Source organism: Egretta garzetta, unplaced genomic scaffold (assembly GCF_000687185.1).
Source record: "Egretta garzetta isolate BGI_Z169 unplaced genomic scaffold, ASM68718v1 scaffold215, whole genome shotgun sequence".
NCBI classification, from domain to species: Eukaryota; Metazoa; Chordata; class Aves; order Pelecaniformes; family Ardeidae; genus Egretta; species Egretta garzetta.
This window is the reverse complement of record NW_009259719.1, coordinates 2608999-2622468: the sequence shown is the minus strand read 5'-3', so window position 1 is coordinate 2622468 and position 13470 is coordinate 2608999. Positions and strand designations below refer to the sequence as shown.

Here is a 13470-nt window from a genome sequence, read left to right as displayed (position 1 = left end):
GGCTGGCTGGTGCTGCTGCTGAGACAAGTGAAAACGTGTACCCAGCGCTGTGCCGGCCGGTAACAGTGCGCAGGGTGATTGCCTCCAGCTATTGATGGAGCAAGAGACAAATGCTAATATCTAATGCCAGGCAAATACTGCTGCAGCAAAGCTGTCAGCGTGAGCACCGTGGCTTCTGATTGAATGGAAAGGTGCCCATCAGCAGGAGGTTGGTCTTTTGTCTCCAGCTGTGTGCTGATGCTTAAGCAATGTATATGAGTGGCAGAAAAATTTGGAGGTTAAACTGGAGCTTAGGGTGTCCTCTGGAGTCAGACAGTGACTGTGGAAGGCAGGCCTTTCAAAGCTTTGTATAGAGCAGTAAAAGGTTTGATTTAGAAGGCTTCCCTGGGAGCAGGAGGTTCACTCGGTGTCAAGAAGGGACAATTGCTGAGTCTAGCAAATAATAAGGGTCCTTCCTCTAGGTTAAATAGCCCATATGTTGCTATCATTATAGGGGGACGTGCAATTTCATAACAGTAGTCTGGAGTTACTCCAGGTTTGGTTGAAGGCGTCAGGCTGTACCACAGCAGCACAAGGATTGCAAAGTGAGCTGCTGTCCTTGAGGGTGCCAAACTATGGGTGACACTTGGCCTGATCGGAAGGCTCATTTGCTCTGCTCCTGGCAGGGCTGGGAGCAGGGCAGGGGCTGGCCCCAGTGGTCTGCTGCTGGCCGTGGGACCCACGTACGGGAGCAGCAGCCTGCTTCAGCTCTCGTCTTCACCAGGCGCTGGTCTTGCCTCGTCCCTTGTCTGCGCTGACCCTGGCTGTATTCCTCATCAAGAGAAGTGCTAATATTACATGCCAGGGAGGGGAATGGCAGCTGTAAAACGCTGTATTGGTAAATGTCAGGGGTGCAAAAATAAGTGCTAAGTTGCAGGGGGATGTTTCCTGGTGAAATGGGAATGGTTTAGCATGCTGGCTGCTGCAAAGCAGCTGCTCAGCTGTATTAAACCATTAGGAAATAGCTTTGAAATTACTATTAAGAGCCTTTTCAAAATTACTTGGAATTTCTTTGGAATAACTGAAAAATTGTTTGCAACGTGGGTTTAGATTTTCTGCTCAGCTGAGGCCTTCTCCGGTTGGTCACACTGTCATGTTGTACCTCTGGAGGAGCGAGAAGGGGGCTGTCTGGGTGTGAAGGTGCTTATGCCGATGGCCAAGAAGCTTTGGACCATCTGGTGAGAAAATGGACCCAGCCAAGATTATAACAAGCATTTTGAGGATGCCTTGGATTAATGTTTGCTGTATCTTTTTCTACAAAAATAAACAGGCGTGTGATAAAAATAAGAGACTGCGTTGTGCAGCCTAGCAACAATTTAAAATTCTCCTGCAGCTTGAGCAAGTGCACAGCAGCAGAGTACAGGTAGTCCTGGCCAGGCAGGCACAGGAACGGTGTTTCACCTCCTGAGAAGCGAAGAGCAGAGCGGTTTCTGCGAAGGAGTGAATTTTTAGTGCTTTCTGTTTGCAGAAAACCCTTGCATCCTGGTTCACGCTGTAGCATTGACGTGGGTTCAGGATTGGAGTGTGTTTGCAGTGAGGTAGCGTAGGAGCTGCTTTCCTTGCAGACTGGGGCATGCCAGGGCTCAAAGCAAGTTCGCGGTCGCTCCTCGAGCCTGATCCCACATCCTACGCCCAGCCCTGCCGTCCAGCTTTTCCCCTCACTGCCTCTGCTCTTGTCGGCCCCGCTCTCAATTAATTCAGTTCAGTGGCTTGCTGGAAAACTCTTTTGTTTCTAATCTGTTTGGTTTTCTGCCAGGATAGCAAATGCATTGGTTCGGTGATGGAGCAGCACATGCTGAGGCTGGTGCCAGCATAGGACCGCTGGGGAAGCAGCGAGCTGTGGTAGCTCAGGTACTGTCAAACCTTTCACGCTAGCATGGAGACGATGATGGTTGTGGAGCACAGAGTTAGTTGTATGGTGTCAATCAAATGATCAGATATTCTGATAGCAAATCCCCAGTTGCTGGAAACTGAGCTTTGGCAATTGTGCTTTGTTGTAAAAGTTTCTCCTTCCACCTACATAAAATCCAGCTTTAAACTCTGTTGTCCTGACCCCTGCCAGACGAGTTCTTGTTGCTCCTGAACAGAAGGTGACAGTGGAGCAGAATGTCATACAGGCCATCTCCTGCGCTGGAGCCTGCATCATTATTTGTCATCTGCTACAGATTTGACGGAGCTTACAATGGGCATAAGAGCTTAATCGCAATACTCACACAGACCTTGAATAAGCGCTTAGGCTAAAAATAAAGTTTTATTTTGGAGAATAAGCAGCTGGTAGTACTTTGCAGCTGAGGCTGCGTTTCTTGACACATGCAAGATACTGAAAGAATGAAGCATTTTTCTTCGGGCTGTCGCAATAACAGAGATGCTATCATGTCAGAGCTGCTAATGCTTTGAGATGAAGTTTTATTCTTGAGACTAAATTACACAGCCAGGGGAATTATAACCATTTCTAATTACTGTAGCTAAAGACTTGACATTTTAGCCAGAAGTTCTGCAATCTTTCACAGTTCGGAATGATTAAAGTAGAAATACGCTAATGATCTTTAGCCTTTCTTTTTGCTTGGCTGTGAAGACATGTTCTTCTCACTTTTACTCTGACTAAAAATAATCAGGCTTTTTGATATCAGATGAAATTTGCCTTTGTGACCTGGATGCCCATGTATGAGCATTGTTGGCGGTCCCTGCTTATTGCTCCTGCAGCTGCATAATGGCTGTGCGTGGGTGGAGTGGCACTGGTGGGCGCTTGGGTGGTCCCAGTGGATTTGCTTTGGGCTGGAAACATTAAGCCTGTTTGAGGGTTGAACAACATGAAGGCTGTCAAGTGAGCAAGCAGTCGGGAGATGTCCGAGAGGTCGTGTCTGCTCTTGGGCAATGTGGCTGTGGCTCTATTTGCCTTGGAGGAAGGGCAGGGTGAGGAGGCAGACTGGAAAGAAGAAATGTGCTGTTTTCTTCTAGGCCTTTGGAGTGGCACTTGCCCAGAGATGATAGTCATGATCTGTTTTCCAGCTTTTCTGCTGGGTTGCAATGTCTGCCAGGTCATTTGCACCCCTGCTTTCTAGTGCTGGCCTTGCCCGTGAACACTTCACTGTCTTGCACAGTACTGTTTCCTGCACTTTTACTGACCAAATTTGTGATTTTTGGGCTGCCTGCTGTATGGTTTTTGAATGCTTTTCATCAGGAGAAGATGGCTAGACTTCTTTCCCTGGTTTACATCTGGAAGATGATCAATTTCTCATTGCGAAAGGAAGAGCTGCCATTTTTGGACTAGAAGCATCCATTCAAAAAGGCTAGCGAGGTGCTGACCCTGGAGGACAGCAAATGCAGAGACTCTTCCTCTCGCCTCATTTGCAGGAAAAAGTCTAGTAATGACTGAATCATGTATGTTTATTGAGCAAGATGTTTCAGTAATTAACATATGGGAATCTCGATTCTGTTGAAATCTGCCAGCAGCTCGCTACGGGACTCCATGCAAGTGGCTTTCTTCACCGGACCTTGCTCCCCTGCCCGTAAGTGAGGATACGGTCAAGAGGCCACACAGGAGGGTTGTAGCTTAGCTGAATTTCTCATTAATGCTGAAATTTAGTGGATGCAGACTTAAGCTGATCAACACTGCTGTCAGCCCATGGGACAGCAAGTTGTTGGTGACTGCCCAGCAGTGTAGGTACGTCTCTCTAAAATAACAGTGCTAACATCAAGTCAAGCCGGTGGATGCTCTACACAACAGGTCTGCTGAAAAGTGTCCCACCTTCAGCCACCACTGTCTTCTGGTGCTTCAGGAGATCAGTCTTATGCTATCCTCCTCTTGAGCAGAGCGCCAACAGCTCAGCCTCGGCTGCTCTTTCTGAGCCAAAGGGGATTGGCAGATGTCTTCGAGCATGAAGTTTGAACGTCTCTGGACTTGCCAAGCTGCACCTGCTCTGTGCTTGTGTTTGTGCACCTCTTCTCATGATCCCACCCTTGAGTTTCCTTCCAGGATTTCCAGCATCTCATCAGATGAACTCTGAGTAGGGAAAAAAAAAACAACAAAACAGGAGGAAGGATTTGTATTGAAACCAATAAACCAGAAAGTTCATGGGAATTGATTGTTTTGTGATTGTTGCTCTGTGTAAAGTACAGAGGGAGCAAGACACTGAAGAGGAGGGAGAAGGAATTCCAGCTGCTTGTCTTTGGAGGAAAATATGCTGTGTTAGTAATAATGGGAAAACAACGTGAAGGACTTTCCTTGCAAGAGAAGAGTAACCTCCGTGCTCAGAGCAGGCTGTATGCTAGGAAAGGCTTTGACCAAAGCAGACTACATCATGGTCACTGGCTGACCTAAGAAGATCCCTTGCAAGTTCTGGGGCGTATTAATGCCTATGGGGAGAGTCAAATCCCATGGTGCAAAACGGGTATTTGCATCTGTCCATGGGTGAAACACAGAAAACAGTTGAACCTGTCTGTTGAGGTCATTGTTAGGAGAGCTCTGGTTCTGGAACAGAGGCAGCCGCCTCTTTTTCTTCCCTACTTGTATAGCTCAGATGTACATAAAAACAAACAGAATTTTTAAGAGCATCCCAGCTTCCCTCCCTCGTGAAGGATTTAAACTTTGTCATTCCCCAGCCAGGATTATGTATTCAGCATATGAGTTGTCAGTCTGGGCGCTGGAATAAGGATAAATTCCAGGAGGGGTTTATAAGGAGGGAAGTGCAAGCAGCCTTGGTGTGCAACTGTAGCACTAGATAGACCGCAAGAAAATTAGACTTCACAGATGCTGACATCCTATGTGGTCAATGCTATAACCAAAATTTTACAAGCCACAGGTTCTAACAGACCTCTGTGGTGTGCAGAGATTTTTAAGTTGAAATTCATGTGCGTTGCATTTGTTCCAGAGAGAAAACCTTAAATTGAGGCTTTCTTCTTGGCTGTGGCAGTAACAGTTGGTTCGATTTATTTCACTGAAGAGGCACATTTGTATGCGGGTTTGCAAGGGCTGTGAGCGCTGGAAGCGTTTGCTGTCGGACTGGGAGATCAGCCCCTGTTCACAGGCTCTTGCAGACCTACCCTGCTTTTTCAGGTCTGATCTCTTCCTAATGGTGTGCTGCCTGGTGCCTTGCTGGGGAAGACAGGGCAGGGCTGCCTGTGCTGCTCACTGCCTGAATCGGACAGTGTTTGGTGATGAGTAAACGTGGTGGAGACTGCTGCAGTGCCAACGGGGAGAGATGCTGGGCCGGTGATAGCTGCTGCTCAGGCTTGCTGTCGCTGCCTTTGCTGAGGCTGTGTGTGCAGACCGCTGTGCTGATGGACGCTGACCTCTGATGGGGAAGGAGCTCCCAGTTCCAGGGCTGGCCTGGCGAGTGGAGGTGACAAAGCTGTGTCACAGGGCCTGGGAGAAATAATTGAGCTCACTGCTGGCACTGCTCCTGAGTGCTCCTGCTAATGGGGCGCAAGAATCGGTTTGGTCCCTGTGCTGTGGCAGAGGGCCAGCCCTACAGGAGGACCCCAGTCAGTGCTTTCTCCATGACCTGGCATCTGGAGCTGCAAAATGCTTGTTGTATTTAGAGGAAAAATTCTCAGTTGAAATGACAGTCCATTTATGTTCCCTGGAAATTCTTTCTGTGGACCCTGACCACCCTTGTTGCCTCTGGTCTTGAGTAGCAACAGGAATTGCAGTGGGTCCTGGTCCTGCTTCTGGAAGAGCATCACTTTACTTTCACAGCAAGTGGCTCACAAATAAGGTTTTGACCTTTTCTTGTCAAGCCTAATTTGTCTTGATTTTTATCACATGGCAAAACCTTTGATTTTTTTTTTTTTTTTTTTTTAAAAAAAAAGCTTTGAAGCTTGTCATGTGAGCAGTGGAACAGAGGACATGATTCATGAGTGCATCTCTTTCTCCCCGTTCCCCTTCACCCCCCATCGCTTTCTTGCCGTGGGGATGTTGAGCACTATTCTGGCCAAAGCTCTGTTGACACTAACAGGAAAATGGAGTCGTCCCAAAGACGAGACCCACCGCAGCAGGAGAGGAGCATTGGCTTCATTTCAGCTGTTCTGTGTTCACGCCCTGCAATGCAGAGCTCACTTGGCAGAGCTGTTTGCTCCCCTTGCAAGGGAACAAAGTACTTGTCCTCTTTTAACACAATGCTTAAGCAAGAAGGGGAACTAAAATTTTGGCAGTGTGGGCTTTTTAGAATGGGGTGGGAAGTTCATGGGTTTGTTTTTCCTGGTTATTTGTTTGCCTGTTGAAGTTGCTCAGAAGAAGTTGTCACTCCCTTCCTCTTTGGAAGCTGCTGACTTCTTGACAACAGAGTTGTGAATCCCCTGCCCTTCCTCCTGTCTGTCTGGTACAGCCGAAGCAGCAGCATCACCCAGCCGTGAGCATAGCGAGCCCGTTCCCAGGGCTCAGGCTGCCTTTCGTGCTAGCGAGACCTGCTCTTGATCTGGTGTCTGTCCGTCCTGTCCTGCTGATGGGGTCCCACCTACACTGCTTCGTCCCCCTTTCCTGCTCAGGCTGCTGAGACTGGGCTGATGTGCGTGAAGGCCGTCTGTGAGACAGTGATTTTTGTGCCTGTGGTCTGGAAATGCCAGCATAGACTGATGTTTTAGTTTGTTCAGCTACTCAAGAGGTTCAATTAAAAAAAAAAAAAAAAAAAATCAAGCTGCTGGATCATGCATGCTAGATAATTCCAGGCTGTGGATTGCTTCTTGCTAAATCGTTGGTTCAAGGTTCAGATTAGATCTCTTCTAAGTAATAGCTATTAATTATTTCTTGGGTTTTTTTCTAGTACAAGTGGGGACAGCGCCTTGTAGTATGGAAACCTGAGGGCAGGCCCCAGCTCCAAACCTGCTATTATACTGAATAAAAACAAAGGGAGAAGATGAGGCAAGAGCTGCAAAAATAGACACTCGCCCACAAGGAGGAGGGAATCACCTAGAAGCTGGGTTGATGTCTTGATGAAAAGGTCTTGCGTTCTCGTCCATGGGGTTTGTGCGTGGGGTGATACATCCACAGCTGCTGATGTGGTCTGTTTATCTCCCACTGTTCCTGCTCCAGCTCCGCTGCCCTCGAGCTCCTCTGCCCGTCGGGCCAGTGACGGCTCAGCCTCTGAGTTGCATCCTCCTTCTCTGGAGGTGGGAAGAAGGCCTTGATGGACCACACAGGCGACTTTAACCCGTTCGCACATGAAAGATGGAAATGGTGGTGGATAGGTTTTCAGGGTGGAGGGCTCTCTGTCAGTCGAGTTCAGTGCGGTGTCTGTGTGCTGCGATGGTTGTACAGAGAACTGTGGCAGCTCCTGTGAAAAACAGATGGCTGGCTAAAGTGATCAAGTTGAAGCTTCCCACCGAGCAGACAAATGCAAACCTCCATGGCCTCTCAGTCTGATGTGGTGGCAGTTCCTTTTTGGGTAAACTCAGTGAATTCTGTGGTTTTGCAGGCTGCTTGAAGATACCCTTTTTCCCTCACCTTCTGCAGAAAGGATGAGTGTTTGCAGGGGGATGGGGTGGGGTACCATGGTTTGAACATCGAGTCTGCTATGCCCAGGTGATAAATCACACCCGAGTGACATGCCAGACAGCAGGTCTGGGGTCCCTTTCCCTCTGTGCCCAGGTTTGGCTGTCCCTGAGGAATAAGTGGGGAGAAGCACAAGTATCAGGGAAGCACACGTTTTTCAGCGTGTAAAAAGAATAATTGCGTCAAAATCCAGTACCTTGAATGATGATCATAAAAATTTGTTACCTACTTAATGCAGAAGCGTAGGGATTTCCCTGAGCCTGGCCCAACCGCAGTGTTTGTAGCTGAAGACTTTTTCCATTTGACATCAAAAAACCAATGTCCTTTGAAGTGCTGGGTTCTAAGTAGTGAAGTTTTTGTCTTCCCCAGAATCACTTTTATTGACTTAAACTGAAAAATGCATCCCCTTTAATTTGTTTTTTGAATTGATTTCATGTGTCTGTCTTCCATTAGCTTGATGATGAGATAGCAGCAGCATTGAAATATTAGTGCAGTTATTATCAAGGGGCCTGTACAGTGTAATTCTTTACATCAGGGATGGAAAGAAACCCCTCCAGCATCCAGTTTTGGGAAGCATCGTCTTGTCTGTGGTCTCAGGCTCCTTTAGAAGCATTGCCCAGTGATATGGGCCAACATCTGAGTCTCTTATATTTATGAACATACGTGAACTCACTGTATTCTTGAGCTCTCATTCAGAAACTTAAGATCTCAAAATGATACTGAGCTCTGGTCACTTTAAAAGCTTTTATACACTATTAATATACTATCAATGGCTGAGCAAAAAAGTTCTCCCAAAAGACTTTCTATTGGCAATGTTTAATCTTGTATGACTCTTCAGATGTGGAGGACCACCCAGACCTCTCATAGCTGGGCTATGGGATGTCACGAGTGGGGAAGAGTGATCAGCCTTGACCTGGAGGAGTTTGGGAGGGGAAGAGGTAGCATGCACAGGACTTGTGCAAACCACACAGCTTGAGAGTTGCTTGCTTGTTGTCAGGCAGCTTCCACAACTTGTGGTGCCCCGTGGTGGCCTTGTGCACTGGAGGGGTCCTGCTCTGGACCTCCTCTGTGGAGGGGCCACCAGCTGGGTTGGGTGGAGGTGAGCTGAGTCCTGGCCATCTCCTTTCCTGTGGGATTTGTCCCACTGGAGATGGGCTGGGAAGACTTCCAGAAATACAGCAGTTCACTCTTGCTGATGCGACCGAGCGAGGTGGATGCTGACACGGGTGAATGTGGCACGTGAAGAGGTGGATGCAAGAAATCAATACTGTAATACAGCACGCAAGCGGGGCAAAAGCTTTGCACGTGGGAAGTGAACAGCCCAACAAATGCAGTGTTCTTTGTTCACAGCCTTGGGAAGCGAGGAAAACAGGATTATGGCTGTTCTGCTGCCTGTGGCACAATGTCCTAAGAGATCATTCCCCTCCTGTTCCCATTGCTTCGTGTCTTCTGGGGAGCCTGTGCCACTCCACACTGAGAAAGGAGATGGGATTATAACTTGCAGCTGGAGCAGCAGGCTGTTTCTCCCCTGCAGATAGCGTGGGACACTAATGAATTGCTTTTCTTCCGTGACCGCCTCTCGCTTCCTTGTAGGTGAAATGTCAGCAAATCCAGGTGAACCCTTTAATCTTTTCCCAAGGTAAAAAGGCCCACTAAACAAACCCCAGAATTTGTTCTTGAACTGAATCTGGAGATAACAGCAAGTTAGCCTCATTCCTCTGATAAACATAGCTAAGCCTGCAATTCTCAAGGTACTTTTGTAGGTCAATGGAAGCCGTCAGTCTGTCTAAGTTTTGCAGCACAGAAAAATCATGTGCTGTCCACTTCCACTCTGTGCCAGGCAAAAAGCAACTTGGGAGGCTGCAGGGTTTTTAGTTCACAATTTTGTTTTGGTTTTTTTTTTGTTGTTGGTGGTGTTTTTTTTTTTTTTGGTTGTGCACCATTTTTATGATCACACATGTAACAATTGTAGTTGTAAGATACGGCTATAAATCTCAGTGGTATCTTCATTTATTTTTGGGCATGAGTTAGTGTTAGCTTTATCATTGTCCCAGTAAAGCTCAATTGCGTGGACTCCCTGGATTTGATGAGTTCCTGGGTGCTGACTGCTACAGCAGAAACACCTGCTTTACCAGGAATAAACGTGCTTGCAGGAGCAGTCCTTGGCTAACAAGCACATTGGCATACTTGGGTGTTTTGTCTATGGCTAATTAGCATGAGCTACCTCTCGACAGCGCAGCCCATGTGGAGTATTTCAGCCCCTCTGATGCCCACTCCCTTGCTGCCCGGCACCTGCACCCTCAACAGTCTTTAAATGCCTTTGCTATAATTAGCCAGCATACAATGGATAGCATCCCCTGTTTGATAGCGCTGCTCTGAATGTTTCGAAATGTATAGCTACCAAAATCCATGGCAGGGGAGCGAGGGAGATGCCTGTTTTCTTTCAGAAGGAGGTGTTGGTTCTTGCCTTAGCTTTTATAGTGGCCCACCTGAGAGAAACAAGCATTTGAAGGTTATCTTTTACTGGGAGCCTGGCTGTCATACTTCTTGGTTAAATCCTTTAATGAGTATTTTGTACCCAGATTAAAGTCATGAAAGCTGCTGGTAGCAGGAGGGTCTGAACATGCCATTCTACTTGGGTGGAAGACTTGTTTGGCATTCCCATGTGGGGCAGGACCTGCCCAGCACAGGGGAGCTGTGTTTGCTCCGCACCGGTGGGAGCTGGTCTATACAGCCTGAAAATACTGGGGAGGAGGTGGTTGGGTATCCTGGGGTTTCCTAGTACTGGTAATTCAAATATCTGTGCCTGTGACCCAGGCGGGGCTGCAGACAGAAGAGGAATTGCTGGTGAGATCTGTATTATGGGAACATTACATAGAAATTAGGTGTTTTCTTGGTGCCTACTTTGGAGAAACTGTGTGTGTGCTTGCTCTCTTGGGTCCCTGTCCTGAAACACCACTGGGGGAGAAGTCCTCGAGGATCTTGGTCTACCTGATGTGCTTGGGAGTTATGTGAAGGGATGATGGTAAAAGGACTGTTTGTAAGTGATCCCTCCACCTTGGTACGAGATTTGCTCCGTTGGAATGTGGAGCTGCTCTCTTTGAGCAGAGGGACAACATAAACCCAGCCTTTCTGGTTGCTGTTACTCTGCCGTTGGCTTGGAGCAATTCTCCTGGTAACAAATACTCGGTTTTTTCCATGTGGTGGTTTGGGGGTCATTTGGAGTATTGGTATTTTGGAGTAGGTAGCAGATACGGTCTGATCACATCGCTGTGATAAGTTGCGTTTCGGGTAGGATGCACAAGTAACTTGAAGAGAAATGCTCATTACAGAGGAAAGCGCTGGGTTTTCTGTATGAGTTAATGTGGTTTCTGATCCTGCCCTGCTGGCTTTCTTTTTGTTTTGGGGTGTGCAGGGGGAGCTGCATCCCTTTATGGCAGAGACAGTGTTTACACTGCATGCAGAGTCCCGGACACAGGAAAATTATTTTCTAGCCAGGCTGTTAACTGATCCTGCAGCAAGCAAGCTGCCTTTGATCCTTCTGACTGGAATCATCTTTTTTTGGGGAGAACTTTGCAAGGCCTCTCTCATGGTAATGCAAGGCAGGTTTTCATCTTTGCAGTGACAGCTTTGCAGGAAGGAGCACCGGCTGCGCCGGGCTTGGCAGCTCTGATCCCAGTGCTGCTAAAAAGATCCCAGGGATTTGTGTCTGGTTTACAATTTTGTGCAATTTACATCTGTCCAGGAATAAAACTAGCTGATGACTTTCCTGTGTTTGCCCCGTGAGGATGGAAGCTCTTTTCCCGCATTAGCAGCTTTAATAAAGTACATATGGCTGTTCATACAGCAGGTACCAGAAAGCCGCGCTTGCTCTCTGCATGGCAGACTGGAATCCTTCATGCCCAAGCCCACGGGTTCTGTACTCCCTCTGTTGCTGACCTGCTTTGTTCCTGCTGCTGGGTCTGCTTTCCCATGTTCACTGAGGCAGGTCTATCTTCTTTCCCAGTCTTCCCTTTCCTGTTAAGTCAATAAGAGACACTTTACAATTTGTCCATCATTTTGGGTTTGGGCAATGTGGTAATTATGCCCAAAGAGCATCATAGCTGCAGTTTGCCACCTTCTGTCCCTTGCCAGAAGGTTGGTCACAGGAGAGGGAGGATTTTGCAAGAAGAGCTGATAAATTCTCTTGCAAGATGAATCACAAGTTACTACCTCTTTCTCAAACACATAACTGCATGCTGTTAAATCAGTGCTGGTCTATGGCACGCAGGAGGAAAGTTCTGTTCGGTTAACATGTACATACGTTCTCTTCTATGGCATCTGTCTGCACATCAGTTGAATTGCCACCTTACTTGCAGTTTTTCCTGCTTGACCCCTGGAGACTTTACTTACTCAATCCTCACATGCTGGAAATGTACTCCAGGGTGGAGGTGAATGGGAAGGGAGAGAGTTCTCTTGAATGTGGCAGAAATTTAAATTTCTTGGTCCTGCCTCTCATATGACTGTCACCTTCCCAGCATTTTCCGACAGTCTCTGCTATGGGCATAGATTTTGGGGGAAAACTGAACTTTCCTCCTTGAATGCCAGAAGAGGAGCCAGAACTTTACTGGTTTCCCAGGCTTGTTTCTTCCTCTGGACTTCGTCGTTGCCCCGTGTCCTGGTGATGTTTGGCAAACCCGATTAACTGTCTTCAGCCCACATCCACATGTTTGCATTCAGTCAAAACAGAGATGGGCTGAGACTTACAGTCTGCCCAGCGCTCTGGGAAGTTAGAAATTAGTTTTTGATCATACTTGATATAGGGGCTTGTTTATGCACCTGTGCTAATTGCATGTGAGTGATCTAGGAGCTGCACTGAATCTCAGTGAGCATAAGGGTAAGCAGTGTTTTGGGCTACCAAACTGGAGACTCTCTAAAGACTGACACAACCCCTTCTGTTGGGCTTTTTTGCAACTTGCTAATACATCAGCAGTCCTAGAATAACTGCTAGCACTTCACTGCCGCATCTTTCCTTCCACCTCGGTATATCTTGGTTCATAACCCTGAGCTTGCAGTCAAAGTAGAGGCTATCTGCAGTTTTCCTTTTCAGTGTAGATTGTAACTCCAGTGTATATATATGTGTGTGTGTAATTTATATATACATATATAAGTAGAAACATAAGTTTCCCCTGCACATATGCAGTGTTGATCGTGTCTGATACTGACTTGGCTTGACAGTTGTGTGCCAAAAGGATGCTAAGAGGGTAACGCTACGGAGAGGGGCAGCTCTGTTGTCCAGAGGCTGTTCATCTGGGACAGGCTGAGCCAGAGAAGTCCCCTGCAGAATTGAGAGCAGGAAGAATTAAGGCAGCAGAGAACAGTGAGATATATAAGTATGCATTGACTGCTTTATTTTAAAAAACTTCTATCTCTGCTTTTATCCTCTTAGCGTGTTTTGGCTTGAGATGCGTTCTGGTTGCTGGAGGGCACAGAATTGTGAGGGGAAGGAACCGGTGGCTGATTCTGATCATCGTGACCAGTAAACAGGGTCTGAGCATGGCTGGAGAGACCCAGGAAGAAGCATTTCCACCTTGGGAACGACAAGCGTGCAGTGGTGGTTGCACGTGTTTCGTTGTTCCTCAGCGTGTCTCTCCCCCCTTCTCTCTGACTCCGAAGCTGCCTGCTCCTGGGAGAGAAATTGGTTGAAGTTGGGTTGCTGTGCATCCCTCTGCTGCCTTCAGGGTTTTATTTATTCCAAATGCCACTCGTGCCTGTGCTGTCCCTAGCGAGTATGTCTTTTCCCAGGAACCCTGGCTTTTGCTTTAGCACTATTTGCACAACTTAAGCCCTTTCCCTGGCTATTCTTTCTCTCCATTTCTCATTTGTGCAGGCTGTCCGCTCCAGCGGCTGCTGTCAGCACACGGTGGAAAAACACCGATCTGTTAGAAACCCACTATAGCATA

The 13470-nt window shown here is 47.5% G+C and overlaps 1 protein-coding gene across 1 annotated transcript in view; it reads left to right on the top strand.

Moving 5' to 3' along the window:
• Positions 1-1737: 1737 nt before the first annotated feature.
• NCKIPSD (NCK interacting protein with SH3 domain) overlaps positions 1738-13470 on the top strand; it is a 49377-nt gene continuing 37644 nt past the window's right edge. Inside the window, 1 exon segment of the mRNA XM_035894645.1 lies at positions 1738-1890. Coding sequence (XP_035750538.1) covers positions 1804-1890 — 87 coding nt within the window. The 5' untranslated portion in view covers positions 1738-1803.